The 19,104-nt window shown below is 46.1% G+C and overlaps 3 protein-coding genes across 3 annotated transcripts; 2 read left to right on the forward strand and 1 right to left on the reverse strand.

Annotated features, from left to right (window-relative positions):
• Positions 1–1,480: 1,480 nt before the first annotated feature.
• Positions 1,481–2,669, forward strand: LOC123103594 (uncharacterized). The gene has a single exon (XM_044525235.1). The coding sequence runs from the start codon at positions 1,620–1,622 to the stop codon at positions 2,238–2,240; it is 621 nt and encodes a 206-aa protein (XP_044381170.1). The 5' UTR covers positions 1,481–1,619; the 3' UTR covers positions 2,241–2,669.
• Positions 2,670–2,915: 246 nt separating this feature from the next.
• LOC123103595 (uncharacterized) lies at positions 2,916–5,454 on the reverse strand. Its single transcript, XM_044525236.1, has 2 exons — positions 5,168–5,454; positions 2,916–3,258 (listed from the first exon to the last, which is right to left on the reverse strand). The coding sequence occupies exons 1-2, from the start codon at positions 5,314–5,316 to the stop codon at positions 3,177–3,179; spliced, it is 231 nt and encodes a 76-aa protein (XP_044381171.1). The 5' UTR covers positions 5,317–5,454; the 3' UTR covers positions 2,916–3,176.
• Positions 5,455–5,505: 51 nt separating this feature from the next.
• Positions 5,506–8,269, forward strand: LOC123103593 (GTP-binding protein BRASSINAZOLE INSENSITIVE PALE GREEN 2, chloroplastic). The gene is made up of 3 exons (XM_044525233.1): positions 5,506–6,846; positions 7,293–7,460; positions 7,550–8,269. Exons 1-3 carry the CDS (start codon positions 5,620–5,622, stop codon positions 7,934–7,936), a joined length of 1,782 nt encoding a protein of 593 aa, XP_044381168.1. The 5' UTR covers positions 5,506–5,619; the 3' UTR covers positions 7,937–8,269.
• The last annotated feature ends 10,835 nt before the right edge of the window (positions 8,270–19,104 follow it).

Below are 19,104 nucleotides of genomic sequence, written 5' to 3' on the forward strand. Positions count from 1 at the left end.
ATTTAAATAAAAAATCCATTAACTATGCAGGCAGCAGGCTTGTTACAACATAGAGAGATAGGAAAATGTCACCTCCAGTAATGTAGCGCGAAGGAGTGGAACGAAGCATGAATGAGCGGTTGTCTGTTCTTCTCCATGTACATGGATCAGCAGTAGAGGCCAAGTATATAAGTACTTGACCGAACTTCACTCTTCGTGTACGGAGAGTCATGTCACTTTCTCGCCGCTGCAGCATGGGAGAACGGCTGGTTCACGTGACCCTCCAGCTGGGGGATCCATGGTGGCTGACCGTCGAGCTCGAGGCAGAGAAGTTAAGGGCAGTAGTGGCGAGATCCATGCCGGCCAACCGGGCGAAGAGGAGGTCGTCGGGGAGGGACACATCGGCAAGATCCGGTCACCACGCGACCTGAAGAGCAACAGTGATCTCCACAAGCTGTAGGCCAACGGCGTGCTCCATCCCCTGCGATGGGGTGACCATGGCGGTGGCCACAACTCCTCATGCTCGCCTCGATCTCGGCGACACACCCTGAGTGTAGGAGGCAGCAACGACCTCGACGAAATCATGGCCTCCATCCCGGAACGCAATCATGTCGCTCTAAATAAATGGATTCAATCATGTAATCATGTGACTCTAATTACTTCGGATTGTTATGTGCACACTAAGCGGGGTGCAGTTAGGAAAGAAAATGTTTTCTAGTTAAAGTGATTGAGTGATTTAAGATAAGATTAATTAATTTAGATTTGATTTTAGTGATTGTTAGTAAAGTATGATGCGTCTTTAAAATCTTTTATTTATTTCCTTAAAATCTATTATTTGTTTCCTAAAGAAATTTGCAATAATGGAAAGTATCGGTTGATTTGAACAAGTTAGTAAATTTAGATCCGTGATTGCGTGCACGTTTGGAAAGTGCTGATTTGCAAGGAAAGAGCTGAGGGGTAAATAAACCGGTGAATAAGAAACCAGCATCGAAAAAAATCTATGACGGTTAACCTAAAAAAACCGGATGAAAGTGGTGAGACGAAAAAAAAACCTGAAAGCGAGACTACCAACTGCTTCATTAGAAGTAGAGACTACTCTCTTTTGGAAAAATAAAGTAATAGAAAAACAGGAAGCGTCCGACAGCGGCATATATCAAACCGGCAACAGAGGAGGCGTGAGCTGATCGGTAACCTCGGCCGCCCCGAACAACTTCGTTGACCGCTTTTGCGTGACTGACTGAGTAATGAACGAAGGTTCCGTACGTCCGAGTAGCCAGCCTGTGTGGATCCAGCTCTCGTCTCGTGGTTTGCCAATTCCAAGTACGTACAAGCAGGAGCATTCGAAATGAAATGGAAGGCATGCCTGCCCGGCCTCTCCGTCTGACCGTCTCTGTTCGCGGCCGAGATGAGGACGCGCCGAGAGCCCGAGACCCACCCACGATTCCGTAACCTAATCCCCCTTTTCCACCGTGAACCCGGGCTATTCCCGCGCGCTCTATAAATACCATCGGCCGCCATCAGCGCCACTCACAAGTCACAACAGGCAACAACAAAGCTCGTTTACCATCTCGTCTGTCGAGCTTCCAGCGAGCCCGAGGAGAGAGCAGCGCACGAGAAACACGCGATCGAGCTGGTGACCGATGGCTGGAACGGAGTGGTGCTGGCCGCTGCCGGCGTGGATGGGCTCCGGCGCGGCGTGGTTCGTGGCCCTCAACCTCGTCGTGGGCGCCATCTTCGCCCTGTCGTCGCGTGCGCAGCCGCAGTCGCCGTCGCCGCGCCGCGGCGGCAGCGGGATCACGCGCAGGGCCTCGTCGGCGGTGCTGCAGCGCATCCGCTCCTTCAGCATCTTCTCCTTCCCGTCCTCGTCCTTCCACACGGCGGAGCCCAGCCCGGGCGGCGGCGCCGTCGCCGCCGCCACCACCTTCCGAGAAACAGAGGACGCGGGGACGCCGAGGAGGTCGCCAGCTACACCGCGTCCACCGCGCCCACACGCGACGGCAGAGCCGGCGAAAGAGGACGTCGTGGAAGACGAGAGCTCGATGAGCATGGACGAGGCGTACGCGCTCGCCCTGGCGGGGCGGCAGCGGGCGCCGCCGACGGAGGAGGAGGCGGCCGGGTCCGAGGTGGACGCCAAGGCGGAGGAGTTCATCCAGGGGTTCAAGGAGGACCTCAGGCAGCAGCGCCTCAAGTCCATCTTCAACTACACCCAGATGCTCAAGCGCCGCGTCGCCGGCGGCCAGCCGCCTGCCGCTCCACAATGATACCGTCGCATCGCACCCATGGTTGTTGGTCTGATCGTTCCTCCGCTCCGTGATTGGCTCACGTGATCGTTGAATGTTCAGACCAGCTGCGAGCAACTCAGGCTTGACTTGCCGTCCTGGACGTCGCCGCCGGTCCACCATTGATTCACATGTTCATTGCTTCATTTTTTATTTTCTTTAGAGAGGATTGCTTGGTGTGTTTGTTTTTAAAAAGGGAGAGCTAGCCTTTTTGAGTTGCTTGCTCTCGTGTACATAGGCTTTCGGTTGTGGGTTTCCTTGCTTTTTATTGGCTTGCACTCCTGTACATAGGCATTTTGGCTTGGCTTGTATGCACTCCATGCCGTGCTCCTTTGTTGTAAGCACATTCTTTTATTTGTTCCATGTAACTTGAAAGCCTACAGTCGATTTATTTGTTGTAAACTGGGATTCTACATTAGTCATCAATCAAATGCAGACAACATAAGTGCGTTATAAACATTAGATGAAAATACTAGTACCAAATTGGGAGCAACACGAGTTTGTTCAACTTGACATGTGATGATTTCAAACATGTTTCTAATGTAAAAACCACATACATGAAGTAAAAAAACACCGACTTCCTGTAAAAGAATGGAGGTGAATGGTACCATAAAAAATATTGGTGGCTGACAAATTACTGCCAGATAAAACCACGACTTAAAGAATGATCGCATTATGATTGATCTCAACCGCAGAGTTTCAGTAAAATATCTTACCAGACAGAAATATAAAAATGCACTCAAATCTTCAGACCAACCTGAAGACATATAGAACCCACATGCAGCTATCCATACATGCCCAAATTATTTGATTCCAATATTCTTTAGAGTGAAGATCCTACCAAACATCTTCTATTTACAAGTACTTCTTGTGAATCTAAACCCGCAGTAGCGTCGAATAGAAACAGTGTAAAATCATCTAATCCTTGTCCACTTTGGGTGTGGAATCCTTCTTGGCAGCCTGGGACTCAAGCTCCTTTGGTACCGATCGCTCAGCAGATCTGTGGAGATCAAAGATATGGTAGGCAGGGACCAAATCAAATATGCTGTGTTGACTTTACCATAGTACGAAGCCTTGAATAAAGCAGAGGAAATAGAAACCCATGCAATCATGGTATTATAGAATGGAACGATTAAAAATTAATGTTATCTTCGAAAGGGAGCTTTGTAGAAATGTGATGTCAAACATGATTTGCAGTTTCATACCACTGGGACATAGTACAAAGGTGAAATACTAGCAAGTGCTGCTAATGTTATTTTGGAACATGAGATTAGTACAACTTTTTTTCTCAACTCAGTGCGTGCATAAAGGCTAGTTACAGCATAAATAAATCGAATTGTACAAGAACAATTAGCAAGAGCAATTCCTGCCCAGCCCTCTCTTAAACTGATGCCAATCAATATGGTTAAGCCTTCACATCAGGAACCAAGTCACAGCATGGAAAATAAGGGCAACAAAAGAAGGAATGAAAAACCAAGGGGTGGAACTAGGGGACAAGTTTGCTCTCTTTGGCATTGCCAATAGACAATAGGCACATGGTTTTAGGTCTCGAAAAGTTGAGGTGGCTAGCCTAGCATGTCTAATCCTTTACGACTAGTTTTTGATAAAGCTAAATAAAGTTCATAATCATTTAACACAAGTGTATTAATTATAGCCTCTTCATCAAGGAAGAAATAAAAGCACAAAGAAAGCTATAAAAGAAACTAGGCTAGCATCTAAACTGGAGGTGAAATTTGTTACAAGCCTGAGCTCAATATTAACCACAACCATTATTGGTGGTATTAATTAAATAATTCAAAATATTTCAGGGTTTCAGCTCAAATCTGTTATCATGAATGAAATGATGAATATGTTGTCAGCAAAGGATAGAAGGGCCTGTAAGGCTCCAGAGTGGCATAAGGTGCTGGGCCAAGATATTGAAATACTAAGTTTGTAGCTTGAAAGGCAGAAATCTAAATCTGAAAGAAAGCTTACACTATCATGCAACATTAAATCTACAAAAGGGGTAATTTCCATAGTGAAATGGTTTTGTGCGTAACCTCCATTCTCTCTCCTCTGCCCTCACTCCAAACCCCAAAACAGGTGTGATTTAAAGAAATAAATTCATGGATGTTCATCATGTTATAAAGTGTACACTTGAAAATTACAGTACAAAAATATGACCAATTGACCATACATGTTTTGCACCCAAAAAACAAATTGTTACAAGATGAGTACATCAGAGGTTCAGTTTTCCTTTTTGTCGAAGTCAGATGTAGTCAAATTTTTGCACAAACTTGCAAGTGTACATGTTTATGTTATACCATAATGAACATGAACGAACTTTTCAAGGAAAATCACAGCATATTGATGCGGAGAAAGGGAGAAGAATATAGACTCGGCACGCAGCCGTGTGCAGAATTCAGGTTCTCTATAAAAGCTGAGACTGGCCAAGCAGGTGGAAACAAAAGTGAAGATTATATCTTCTAGTGAGGGATCAGGGAACTACTTGTCGCCAATGAATCAAGCATGGAATGATAATTCCAGCACTAGAAAATCACGGATGATAATTTCCAGCACTAGACAAACACGATACAGAATTTATGCCAAAAAGGCGAAATCGGGGATATGAATCTACACCTATAGCACTTATAAGCGCCATATCTCTTACCGCGATGCAGGAATAACCTCGGCGTTTCTTCATTGAATAGGTAGATCTATATATGATTTGTCAATTCGTTGAATATAACAAACAATGCTGAGCTACCATGGATAAGAAGACATCATACTGCAATTTCAGAAAAGAGCAAAGCAATCAGACACCAGACAGTGCTAAGATCTGAGCCGATGATTCCGATCCCTCCAGTCCCACCGCAATTGACTCAACGACAATCGACTAATACACGCAAGGGAGGGGGTGGAGAGCGTACGTGGTGGCGGCGGACTCCTCCTCGAGCCAGGTCTTGATGTGGCGAATGTTGCGGCGGAAGACGGCGGACGACTGCTTCACGTCCTTCCGCAGCAGCATCACCGCCGCGCCCACGCCCACCACCGTCAGGATTAAGTTAGTCAACGCCATCGCCTCTCTGTAGAACCCTAGCTCGTGGTGTGGATCGTCGCCGGAGTTTGGGGCGAGAAAGGGCCCGCTGACGGCGTCGGAGCAGAGAGATGTTCGCTGCGTCGTGCTGAGGCGTTGAGATATGGGCTTCCCTGCTGGACATGATAAGGTCCTGTGTGGTGTTGATGGCCCGTTAAAGGCCCAGGTGCTTCTTCACGAGGCCGAAAGCCCAGCTTCTGTTAACTCTTCCCCGCTGGGACGTCCAACACCCACCGCCGGTCACGACTCACGAATTGGCGGCGGCGGCGGCGGCGACACGGCAAGATGCTGTCCCGCGCCCGGCGCCTCCACCCCGCTCTCCGCTGCCTCCTCCGTGCAAGCGCTGCGCACTCGTCCCCTCACCCTCCTCCGACGCAACACATCCTAGCTGCCTCCCAAATCCCTAAACCCTTCCCCCTCCTGCGCCGCCACCTCTCGTCCCCACCGCCGCCGGTGTCTTCCCCTCCGGCTGTGGTGTCTTCTGACCTCCCAGCAGTCAGTACCAATGGCAAGTGCCCGGGCTGCGGCATCGCCATGCAGTCTGCCGACCCGGCCCTCCCTGGCTTCTTCAACCTCCCATCCCCCAAGTCTCCCGACTACCGCGCGCGCCTCGCGCCCGTCACCGCCGACGACACCGGCATCTCGGCCTCTCTGAAAAGCGAGCTCCTCCAGGAGGGCCAAGAAAACTCACGGGAGGGCGGGGCGGTGGCGGTGGCGGTGGTGGCCGCGGAGGCGGAGGCCGAGAAGAAGAGCAAGGTGGTGCTGTGTGCTCGGTGCCACTCGCTGCGCCACTACGGCCACGTCAAGCGCCCCGACGCCGAGGTCCTGCTCCCGGACTTCGACTTCGTGGCCGCCGTCGGCCCGCGCCTCGCGTCGCCCTCGGGGGCCAGGTCGCTGGTGCTGCTCCTCGCAGACGCGTCGGACTTCGACGGCTCCTTCCCGCGCGCCGTGGCGCGCCTGGTCGCCGTCACCAGCGAGGCCCACCACGCGGACTGGAAGCGCGGCGCGCCGTCTAACCTCCCCCGCGCGGTGCTCGTGGTCACCAAGCTCGACCTGCTCCCGACGCCGTCGCTTTCGCCCGACGACGTGCACGCGTGGGCGCAGGCCCGCGCGCGCGCCGGTGCTGGCGCCGACCTGCAGCTTGCCGGCGTTCACCTTGTCAGCGCGGCGCGAGGGTGGGGGGTGCGCGACCTGCTCAACCACGTGCGCGAGGTCGCCGGGGCGCGCGGCAAGGTCTGGGCTGTTGGCGCGCGGAATGTGGGCAAATCGACGCTGCTCAACGCCATTGCTCGGTGCTCTGGGGCAGAGAGCGGGCAAACCTTGACAGAGGCGCCTGTTCCGGGAACAACCCTCGGGGTGATCCGGGTGGACGGCGTTCTTGGTGCTCAGGCGAAGCTGTTTGATACTCCGGGCTTGCTTCATGGACACCAGCTGACGTCCAGACTTACGCCCGAGGAGCTGAAACTTGTTCAAGTGAGGAAGGAGATGCGACCCAGAACATACAGAATAAAGGTCTCATTCGTTCCATCTTATGCACATTTTGTCAGTTAATTTTGTGATTAGGTGATATGTGGACAGATTTTGTGCTTGTCTCCTCATACCCTTGGTCGCCTGTATTTCTTGCTTGTTCTATTATGTGCTACATAGCTACATCTGCTTTTCATTTAGCAATTGTGATTATGTGAGGGACTGAAGGGAATGGTCGGGACTTGGGAGGGGTCGTTATTTCACCCTCTAAGCAGTAACCATAGTATGTTTTTCTGAAACTGAAGTTGACAAATGCGTGTATTGGGGAAATTGACACCCTGAGTGTGCTTAGAAAGTTTCAGTTCTTAGACCTTTGACTGTATATATCACATTTCTGCTTCAATCCGAAATGACATGAATAGTCTTTTGATAAGAATCACTTGTGTGACAGGATTCTTATTTCTAATTCGTTTTGTTCACAACATTTTCAGGCAGGGCAGTCAATACATATAGGAGGACTGGTGCGCCTGGATGTGGAAGACTTGACTGTAGGATCAATCTATGTTACGGTTTGGGCATCACCACTTGTGCCACTTCACATGGGGAAGACCGAAAATGCGGAGTCTATGATGAAAGATCACTTTGGCTTGCAACTGCAGGTATCTATCTTATCCTTAAAAAAAATGTTGTTTTTATCCTAATTCATTTACATCATAAAATAACTTGCTGCTTGGTGTGATATGTGCAGCCTCCTATAGGCCAGAAACGAGTGAAAGAGCTTGGGAAATGGGTGAGGAAACAATTCAAAGTTTCTGGAAATAGTTGGGATGCAAATACTATGGATATAGCCATTTCAGGTCTTGGCTGGTATGGAATCGGGCTGAAAGGAGAGGCAGTATTAGGGTTATGGACATACGATGGTGTTGATGTTGTCCCCAGGAGCTCCCTTGTCCATGAGAGGGCGTCGATTTTTGAGGAAGCAGGATTCTCAGTTTCAAAAGTCGTCTCGCGGGCAGATAGCATGACAAATAAGCTGAAAGGCAATAAAAAAACAAACAAGAAGGAGATGAAAGGCATTTTGCAATCTTCTGAAGTACCAGAACCTTCAGAACCTGCTACGGTCATAGATGCTTGAGTGTTCCATTCCATTCTGTGATACGAGTTTCATTTAGATAATCATATCTTATAAACTGCCGGCTGAGGTTTGAAACACATAGAAGCATAGTACAATTTAAGCTTGCTCGGAGGGGGATTGTTGTTCACTGAAGATTTTTGTGGGAGCATGGGTGTCATTTGGGCTTGCTGTTGACTGGTAATAATAGCAAAATATCAGTCAAATGAATGTTTGCTGGTATGCTTGGCTCATAAGAACAGTAAGAGAATGCCTCTCATGTTTCAGCATCCATGTACCTAACGTTTTGTGTTACTATGTCAAACATGCAGAATTGTTATAGTCAGTTTTTACATCTGAATCATGTGTTTGCATTGGAATTTTGAGATAGAATCTATGGATTTCCACAGATCGTTTATCTATCGAAGGTTGCCAGAGACTTGTAAATCCCGTCTACACCCTTCATCACACAATAACAACTTGTTTTGCCAAAGAACATCTTACTGAATCCTTTTGCTGCTTCAGCTTGCCTTTTGCTGGACTGGTTATGTATGGTTATTGTCTACATTTTCATTCAGTGTGACATTGTTTCTTGAAATTGCACCATTGTTAATGTACCTCTGCTACCAAAAACACAACATAATGTTCTCTCTTAATAAATTAAAAACAGAGATGTTTCAAGAAATCTTCATGCGTGTACAATGGTCTGATAGAAGCAGACACAGGATTGCTGTCAATCGACAAGTTTTCTGGATGATAAAAGAGCAGCATGTGAGCATCGCTGAAGCCTGAAGATGTTATCTTCACATTCTTTTCTCGTTCTTGTTGAGAAGATGCATATTGTCAAGAGTCTGGAATTGTATGCTGTGACTTATAAATCTGCACCAGGAAATCACATTAATTGGAGATAAATCCACTGCAAAATTAGCAGGTACTCCAGTTATATGCATGTGCAAAATATTGGCGCATGCTTCCGTCTCTGAAGCTGTACCTGATGCTTGCTTTCGTTAGTAACAACACCGGATGAGCATGCAGGCAGAAACTTAGGCCTCCTTGGGTTTGGAGGAATTTTATATAATATGATTCTTATAGAAATTTTTTCTTTAGAGTCCTTTGGTTGATAGAAACGGATTCCTAAGTAGGATTGGTTCCTATCCTCCACATTTTAAAGGAAAATAAATATAAGCCTAGACTCAATGAAAAAAATTATGATGTGAACCAAATGACATCTCTTTTCCTATTACTACGCATAGAATTTAAGATACATGTCATCTCATTTTCTATAAGTTTCTTATTTCTATAATAATCCTATACTATGAACCAAAGGAGGCCTTAATAACTTGCTCCTGCTTGGGTTTCTGCTTTGCTTGTCTCATTTGTTATGTTATTGGACAATCGTGTAAAAGGTTTTCCTCCGTAAAGAAATAGTGATCTAAACGCCTTTATATTTCTTAACAGAAGGAGTAACTTACGAGAACTATCTTCTTTTTTTGAGAATCGTAACAAGAACTATCTGGAATGCAAGATATGTCCGGCAAGTGGAAGAAGCCTGCCTTTTCAACCCAAATCTTCAGATACCATCTTTGACGTATTAAAAAACAGCAACATTTCATCTTAATGTGTTATTAACGGCTGAGCTTTGCCAGAATCAACTTTTGGTAAGTTTTTTTAGGGTAAACTTTTGAAAGTTTACTTATATACTTGCTTTTAGCAACTGAATGTCAAAAGAGTCAAGACTAGGAGAAACACAATCACATTTATTCGACAACCAGGACTGGGGGACTAATTCACAAATCCCACAAAATTTGAGACTTTTATATTATCGATGGAGCCGGCTGACATGATGATTGATGAGGTAACCTTTTTTTACATAAAAAAAGAGATACCTGGTGTTGGTGTTGTTAGAGATAATGGTTGGTTTTTACAAAAGAAAAAGAGATATTCTCTCTGTTCCGAATTACTTGTCGCAGATATGGATGTATCTAGATGTAGATACTTGCTGGTTGGATGGCACGTGGCACGGTTATACTCCGAGTCTATCAGCAAGCAGGCCCTAGGCTTAAAATCTTGTATGGTTAATTCTCACGGTGAGAAAATACATTTTCGTTTTTAGCGAGACAGACAAATGACTCTTTTGTTGGCAATTGTGTGGATGGTGCGTTCGTACAATCAAGGGTCTATCCTTGCTACCTCATGTTACTCGGAGTATGTTGATTCCTACTTTTGGCAACCGCCTCATGTAAATGCCTTTGTACCAGGGGTATATATATACCCAAATCCATTGGTGAAAGAGACTGGTCCATCATTCACTTTTTACATTCACAAAACATACGACTGTCACTAAACTCTGCACTGTTATTGGGAAGATTTCCCTTCGTAGTACAAAGAAAACTACCGGAGCAATCTGGCAATGCGGTACTATAGTGGCGAGGCTAACCTAAAGAAGAAGAAAACACAGCCCGCAGTGGTGCACTCGTGCTACATCCGCGAGCAAATCAGCGTGTGTTTTCTTTTTCTTTTTCTTTTGCGGAAATTATTAATTTCATTTCAATCAAGGTGGTTCGTTACAATCCTTTTGGCAAAGAGTGCCAATTTCGTCTGGGCCATGGCGGAGCAGACGGCCGTGCGAGTAGATGATCTACCCATTTGTGCTAAAGTATGAGTTACATTATTTTGACTTCTCTAACATGTGCTATAGAGTAATCACGCCCAGACTTAAGTAGTAGCTTTTCCTTCCTCAACTAAAATAGATATCCTTTGCCGCCCAAAAGACCAGGGGGTCTGGGGATTGAGAACTTAGAAATTAAGAATAAATGTCTTTTGAGTAAATGGATCTACCCATTTATGCTAAAGTATGAGTTACATTATTTTGACTTCTCTAACATGTGCTATAGAGTAATCACGCCCAGACTTAAGTAGTAGCTTTTCCTTCCTCAACTAAAATAGATATCCTTTGCCGCCCAAAAGACCAGGGGGTCTGGGGATTGAGAACTTAGAAATTAAGAATAAATGTCTTTTGAGTAAATGGATCTACCCATTTGTGCTAAAGTATGAGTTACATTATTTTGACTTCTCTAACATGTGCTATAGAGTAATCACGCCCAGACTTAAGTAGTAGCTTTTCCTTCCTCAACTAAAATAGATATCATTTGCCGCCCAAAAGACTAGGGGGTCTGGGGATTGAGAACTTAGAAATTAAGAATAAATGTCTTTTGAGTAAATGGATCTACAGGTTAGAGGCAGAGCCGGAGGGCATGTGGGCATAGATTTTACGAAATAAATATTTGTAGTCGAAAACACTCGCTCAGGTTACCATGAGACCAGTTGATTCGCCATTCTAAAAAGGCCTTATGAGGACGAAGGATTTGTTCTTTCGTAGGGTCAAATTCTTGGTTGGCATTGGGATGTCAACAAGATTTTGGAAGGATACGTGGTTGGGAGAGACGCCTTTAGCCATCTAATATCCAACCCTGTATAACATTGTGCAGCGTAAGGACTACGTAGGCACAGTTTTCCAAACGATTCCTTTGAATATCCAGTTTAGACGAGCGCTAGTTGGAGAGTGATGGACAGCCTGGATGCACCTTGTTCGGAGATTGACAGATGTTCAACTCTTCCACCAGCCAGATTCGACGCAATGGACATTAGCTAAAAATGGGGGTTTTACGGTGAAGTCGTTTTATATGGATTTGATTAATTCTAGCCCAATCTCAAGAACGTTGCATATTTGGAAGATTAAGGTTCCCTTGCGGATCAAAATTTTTATGTGATTTGTCCACAAGCAAGTTATTCTCACCAAGGACAACCTAATTAAGAGGCGTTGGGTATGTAGTTCACGTTGTTGTTTTTGTGATCATGATGAAACAATACAACATTTATTCATTGACTGCCCACTAGCCAAATTGCTTTGGAGAACGATTCATATAGCCTTCAACATTAACCCTCCAGTTGACATTGACTCGTTGTTTGGAACGTGGTTAGCTGGGGTTGAACATACTATTGCGGCTCGCATTCAGATTGAAAATATGTGTGTTTTTGTGGGCTATATGAAACTGTCAGAATGATTTTATTTTTAACAGACAATACAATTTAAATTTCTCGCAGGTTATCTTCAGAGCTACTGCTTGGATCCGTACGTGGTCCTTACTCACTCCTATGGACTTCACGGAGCCTTTTGTTACTGGGTGCATCCAGTGTGAGATGGTAGCACAGGCTATATTCAACCGGTTCGGATGGGGGTCGCATAGCAGGATAGGACTCTAGGAGTCGTATCATACATTTTGCCGTACCGGTTGTGACTCTCAGTGTGTACTTTTCTATTTTTCATTTCCTCTTGCTCCGCTTGCGAGCTGTAATACTTTTATGACTTTGTGGTATTTTACGAACTTTTAATAAGATGGCTGCATGCATCGTTATGATGCAGAGGCTGGGGGATGAACCTCCATTTTGAAAAAAAAACTAAAATAGTCACTGAAGATCTATTTGACATGTCATCCACAAGCATTTGAGCAGCCAAGTGTTTTGTTTTACTTCTTTGTGTGCCTCAACCCTCGCTCTGTTTCTTGGAACAAGTTCAAATGTCATTTCGTTAATGGTATGCCAGTGGGTGATATGTAACGCCCTCGATGCGGCTATATCTCCCACGTGTCGAAGCACGACTTAGAGGCATAACCGCATTGAAAGCAATGTCGCAAGTGAGGTAATCTTCACACAACCCATGTAATACATAAGGGAAAGAGATACATAGTTGGCTTACAATCGCCACTTCACACAAATACATGAATAAAGCATTACAACAACCAAATACAATCAGGGCCCGACTACGGAGCCTAAATAAAAGAAGAACCCCAAATGCGACAAAGGTCCCCGATCGACCCCAACTGGGCTCCAATACTGATCAACTAAAACGAAACAACACAAAGGGCAAGATCTTCTTCGAGCTCCTCCTGAGCTTGGTTGCGTCATTTGCACAGACTCATCAGCACCTGCAAGCTGGTTTTGGAAGTATCTGTGAGCCACGGGGACTCAGCAATCTCGCACCCGCGAGATCAAGACTATTTAAGCTTATAGGAAGGCTGGGGTAATAAGGTGGAGCTGCAGCAAGCGACTAGCATATATGGTGGCTAACATACGCAAATGAGAGCGAGAAGAGAAGGCAAAGCACGGTCGATAAAAGTATGATCAAGAAGTGATCCTATAGCAACCTACGTCAAGCATAACTCCAACACCGTGTTCACTTCCCGGACTCCGCCGGAAAGAGACCATCACGGTTACACACACGGTTGATGTATTTTAATTAAGGTCAACTTCGGGTTTTCTACAACCGGACGTTAACAAATTCCCATCTGCCCATAACCGCGGGCACGGCTTTCGAAAGTTCAAATCCCTGCAGGGGTGTCCCAACTTAGCCCATAACAAGCTCTCACGGTCAACGAAGGAATAGACCTCCACCCGAGACACTCCGATCAGACTCGGTATCCCGGTACAACAAGACATTTCGACAGGGTAAAACTAAACCAGCAACACCGCCCGAATGTGCCGACAAATCCCGATAGGAGCTGCACATATCTCTTTCTCAGGGCACACTCAGATTGTCTTAGGTACGGGTAGGCCAACCCAGAGTTGCCCCTGGTGGTCACCGGTAGCTGACAGTTGGACCAACACTCAGAGGAGCACTGGCCCGGGGGGGTTAAAATAATGATGACCCTTGAGTCCGCGAAACCCAAGGGAAAAAGAGGCTAGGTGGCGAATGGTAAAACCAATGTTGGGCATTGCTGGAAGAGCTTTACTTAAGGCGAACTGTCAAGGGGTTCCCATTATAGCCCAACCGCGTAAGGGACGCAAAATCCGGGAACATAACACCGATATGACGGAAACTAGGGCGGCAAGAGTGGAACAAAACACCAGGCATAAGGCCGAGCCTTCCACCCTTTACCAAGTATATAGATGCATTAATTAAGTAAGATATATTGTGATATCCCAACAAGTAAACATGTTCCAACAAGGAACAACATCTCCATGTTCCAACAAGGAACAAACTTCGATCTTCACCTGCAACTAACAACGCTATAAGAGGGGCTGAGCAAAGCGGTAACATAGCCAATCAACGGTTTGCTAGGACATGGTGGGTTAGAGGTTGAACATGGCAATTTGGGTGGCTGACAAGCAAGTGGTAGGCATCGTAGCATTGGCATGGCAAAAGAGCGAGCAAACTAGCATAGCAAAGATAGTAGTGATTTCGAGGGTATGATCATCTTGCCTGAAATCCCGCAAGGAAGAAGAAAGAGTCCATGAAGAAGACAAACGGACGTAGTTGAACGGATCCTCACAAACGCGACGTTATCGGAACCAACCCGAAGAAGCAATCACCGGAAAAGAAGCACACAACATAGTAAACAACCAACACATCAACATGGCATGATGCACAAACGAGTATGATGCATGTCCGGTTTAATGAAGCATGGCATGGCAAAGTGCACAAGCAGTTCTACAAATTAAGTGGAGATCAATATGCAACGAGTTGCATATTGACGAAACACCACAACAAGTTATTTAGTTTGATCTCGTTTATGTACCCCAACAATATTAAATGTTGGTTAACATGGCAAGAGGGTGAAGCAAAGTAAAACTACCTATCTAGTCAAGTTTAAATGAGGCCGGGAGCAACGAACAACAATTCCGGAAACTCCTCATGAGCATAAATTAGGTTTGGTACTGTTCTGCCCTAAACAATATTTTAGAGTTGTTAAACATGCAAGATGATGCCACCATGTTAAACTAGGCAAAATTCTACCCCATTTACATATAAAGTTTATTAAAATTGGAGTTACGGTTATTTAGTTATGAAATAAAGCATTTTAGCATGGCATAGGAGCAAATTAATGCAAAACAGCATTTTTAACATTTTAGCATGGGATGAAAATGGCATATTATTAATCTACACAAGATTCTAAGCATTTTACATATTTAAATTATTTACATATGATGCATAGTTTGTGAGTTATTAAATGCATGAAGTTGAAGGACTTTTCTGTAAAACAGTTAATTCACTGGAAAAGGCTAAAATCACATATCTGTAAAAAAAAAACAAATCGGGCCGAAATATGCTGGGCCAGCAGTGCACAGGAGAGGGATCTGGAGGGGGCTGCTCACCCTGGGCCTTGGGCCGGTTCGCTGGAGAAGGGCGGCTGGGCCGGATGAGGCTGGGGCGGCGCTGGGCCTGGAGGGAGTTGGGCCGCGCGATGAGGAACGAGGCGAGGCCGGATCTAGCTTGGGCCGGCTGGATCGACCGAGGGAGGGGATGCGGTCAACGCGCTCGATGGAGCGGAAGCAGGGCGCTGTCCTCTGCTCGACAGGGAGCAGAAGCAGAGCAGCGGCATCGGGGATCTCCGGTGCGGTGGCGAAGGATGGAGGACGTGGAACCGGGCGCGAAGGAGGGACCGATCCGACCGGCGGTGAGGTTCTGCGGGCATGGGGCGGAGGCAAACCGGCGGCCACGGACCTGGAGATTCCTGGCGGGGCTCCTGTGTTCCCTGTGAAAGAGAGGAAGCAGGGAGATGAGAGGGAGAGAGAGAAAGCGAAGGAAGGGAGAAGAGACAAGGGCGCGGGGTGAGGGTGCCGGCCTGGAGCTGCTGCTGTGGTGGCGCTCGACGGCGGCGGAAGGGTGGCCGCGCTCTGGTGGTTTGGACGCCGGTGACGGGGCTGATGGGGTGGCCGTCGGGGTCCTTGGCCCAAGCGCAAACGGGCGCTGTGCTCGCACGGGGAGAGTCGAGGACGGCCCCTTGGGCGTCGCGGGTAGCAGAGGAGGCCGAGGCTTCATGGCCGGAGTACGGCAGCGGCGGGGAAAGTTGGGGCGAGGTGCTCGGGAACGAGCGAGCAGAGGAAGGGGCACGGCTGCGGTGGATCGATGGATTTGAGATTATGGTGGTGGCTGATTGGTGAATCGGGAGGAGGCTGCGGGATTGGTCCAGTGAAGAAAATGAGGGAGGTGGGTGGCGCTGTGGATGCACGGATTTGATGGGTGGCGGCGGCTCGGCAGGACAAAGTCCCTAGATTTTAGGGTTAGGTCGGTTTATATAGTAGGGGACTAGGTTTAGGGGTATTTGGTCCCTCCGATCGTAATCGGACGGTCGCGAATAAAATATCTAGGGAGTCCAAATAAGAAAACGGTGACGTTTTGTAGACGTTTGGGGATGATCCGGACACAACGGTGGCGACAGATCGGGTCGGGTCCGGGACAACTTTCGGACGCGCACGAGGAGGCTGCGGGCTGACGAGAGAGGTTAGGTTGGACCTGGCGGTAGGTAGTGAGCTGTGTAGACGGTCTCGCACTGAGAGAAGAGAAGAGAGGGAGGCCCGGCGACTATTTCCGGAGACCGAAAACGTCCGACGTTTTGACCGGCTACTATTGCCGCTATATTTATCCGTTGGGGCGTCAAACGAACTCCGATTGCGATGAAACTGGACAGGCGGTCTGTCTACACTATAATAAGACCACACACCAAATTTCAACCCAATCCGAGAACATTTTCCGGCCACTTATAAAATAATATTTCGGACGTGTCGCGGGCGCGTGCAAGTGTGTCTGGGCTCAGAACGGACAACGGACGGAACGAGGAGACCGGGACGGATGCAAGTTTTGAAAACATGATGATGCAATGCACATGATGACATGATGAAATGCAACACGCAAGCCAATGACAAGACAACAACAACGAATAACTGAACGACACCTGGCACATCGGTCTCGGGGCGTTACAACACTCCACCACTACGAGAGGATCTCGTCCCGAGATCTAGAATGGCACCGGAGGGAAAACGAAAGGGAAAGAGAAGCGGTAAAACTAAGTTGCTTCTTTGACCAATGAGTGAAACCATGAACCTTGAGAGGTTGAGCAATTTAAAAGAAAGAGTACAGCAGAGACGAACGAGATTGCAAACAATCCGTTAGAAAAGAGGAACAAGGAACATTACGAGGACTTGAAGGTTGCGAAGCTATGAATGACGAGTACAATGGACAAGAAGGAATTGAAATCACTCTGGTTGAAACGAGATAAACAAGGAACAAGGAAGATCAAAATCGGACAGCACTCCGGTTGAAAAGAGATGCAAGACTTGATAAGATGAAAAAGAACTTGAAAGAAAAAGGCAGGACACTCCGGTTAAATGGATAAGCATGAAAAGAACACGATCCTCACGAATCGAGATGGTGAGTGAAAAGAGCAACGTCACAATGCCTCCGGAAGAAAGAATAGAAGATAGGTCATTGGAATAACAGAATGGAGGGGGAAATGGCAACTTCTGCCACAATTGAGCTTGGAAAGCACTCTTCCAAGAAGGTTACAACGGGGTTGTTGGGAAAAACCAACAACGAAACGAATAAGCTTGTAGTGGGCTTATGGAAAACATCTCAAAATTATGAGGTGACAACCGGCCACTAACGGAAACGATTGCTAGCTTTAGATTGACGAAGAGATGAACACTTCTTCCACCAAGATGATAAAGAGATAACTTGGATCATTGGCAAGCACCACAAATAGCAACATTCCAATGGAAGGCTTTTAGGTGAAATATGACACAAGATAACTCCAACAACGAGGTTGATGGATTTAAAAATAACTCATTCTTAACAACATGTGAATCATGGAACACGAAGGGAACATTATCAAGAATAACATAATACCACCTCAAAAGATAAGGTAGAAAGAATTGCACTTCGAAATGCAAGATGAAGAATACTTGAGCTCCTCAAAATAAAACATGTGTTGAGCACCATGTTTATTTTAGAGTATAGCTTGGCGGGTCATAACTTCGAGAGAAAACCTGAAGAACAATTGAAGAATGAAAGGAATCCTTGATGAACCACCATGTAGAGCCTCCATGAAGAACTCCGGTAATAAAAGGATGATAAAAAGAAAGAGAAGTTGAAAACACAAGGTGAAGCCTTGCGATGATTTAGATGGAGCTTCGCGACGAGATAATGCGGAAAACTTAGAACTCCGGAAGAAAGATGAACAACCAGCAGCCAAGAATTTATTCCTCCTGGACAAACTCTGAAGGAAAGGATTAATCACTTGGATGAAACCAGAATAAGAATTATGTTATGCGTATCCTTCACCAATTTAAATTGATGACAAGCAACGGATTTGGCATACCACTTATTCTTGTAGAAAGGATTAAGAGAGATATGGCGTAAACTTGAGAAGGTCTTCAACGAACCACCGGTAGGATTTGGAAAGAACGAATGAATTGATATGATAACAAAGAAAGAGAACTCTTGAACGAACCACCGTAAGAATTGAAATTGAACGTAGCAAATGCACAAATCACCGGGAAGAATTGCAAAATGAATGAAGATACTTTAGGGTATTTAGATACATGAGAACGAAGAGAGCACGAGCCGATTAAAGATCACTTGAACAAGGCACCGGTAAGATCGGAGAATGATAACTGCAAACTGAGAACGAATAAATCTGAATTGATGGACTCCGGATGACAAACTGAGAAGACTCTTGAATAACTCCGGATGGATGAAAAGAATTCTCACGATCAAAACAATTATGAGAGGATGACAACAAGCTAGCACCATGAATCTTGAAGAGAATAGAGCAAGATTAAAGAGAAACTCTTCTTTGGTCTTCAAATGATGAGAATGACAACGCGAAACACCACCAAGAATTATTTAGACACTCCGAAAGAATCAAAACGAAGAGGTTGAGCCAACGATGAAAATAATTGTGAAAGATCTAGGAGATGGCATTTGACTGATGATAACTCATTCTTACGTCAAACTTCGAAAAGAATTTTAAGGACATCTCCGGGAGAATTAGAAGAGTCAGGTAAGATCCTGGGAAAAGACCTGTGGGTTAGGGCCCACTCAAAAGAACACCGTTGAAAAGATTTAAAATAGATGTTGCACCGGTTGAATTAAATGACTTGAATGAGATACCAATCTCGAAAGAGCTTGAACGAATGCAGAGTGGAAACACGAATCTTCGAGATATCTTGAGCACTCCGGAACAATAGAATAGCGAGAAATGAATAAATATGAGGAGCACCGTCAAGAGAAGGTATTTGAGACGAGAAAAAGGGGATATAATCGACAAATCTTGACTTGAATCCACCGGAGAAGAGAAAGGAATGAGGAATGACGAACTTGAAGCTCCATTAGAATCTTCATGAGAATCACCGGA

The sequence above is a fragment of the Triticum aestivum genome, chromosome 5A (assembly GCF_018294505.1).
Source record: "Triticum aestivum cultivar Chinese Spring chromosome 5A, IWGSC CS RefSeq v2.1, whole genome shotgun sequence".
In the NCBI taxonomy this organism is placed as follows: domain Eukaryota; kingdom Viridiplantae; phylum Streptophyta; class Magnoliopsida; order Poales; family Poaceae; genus Triticum; species Triticum aestivum.

What these genes read in the sequence shown, in the direction of transcription:
- LOC123103594 (XM_044525235.1), top strand. Translation starts at nt 1,620, where the DNA reads ATGGCTGGAACGGAGTGGTGCTGGCCGCTGCCGGCGTGGATGGGCTCC.
- LOC123103595 (XM_044525236.1), bottom strand. Translation starts at nt 5,316, where the DNA reads ATGGCGTTGACTAACTTAATCCTGACGGTGGTGGGCGTGGGCGCGGCG. An exon ending in GAGGAGTCCGCCGCCACCAC is followed by an intron (nt 3,259 to 5,167) that starts GTACGCTCTCCA and finishes TGATCTCCACAG; the next exon opens with ATCTGCTGAGCGATCGGTAC.
- LOC123103593 (XM_044525233.1), top strand. Translation starts at nt 5,620, where the DNA reads ATGCTGTCCCGCGCCCGGCGCCTCCACCCCGCTCTCCGCTGCCTCCTC. An exon ending in CCAGAACATACAGAATAAAG is followed by an intron (nt 6,847 to 7,292) that starts GTCTCATTCGTT and finishes CAACATTTTCAG; the next exon opens with GCAGGGCAGTCAATACATAT. An exon ending in ACTTTGGCTTGCAACTGCAG is followed by an intron (nt 7,461 to 7,549) that starts GTATCTATCTTA and finishes TGATATGTGCAG; the next exon opens with CCTCCTATAGGCCAGAAACG.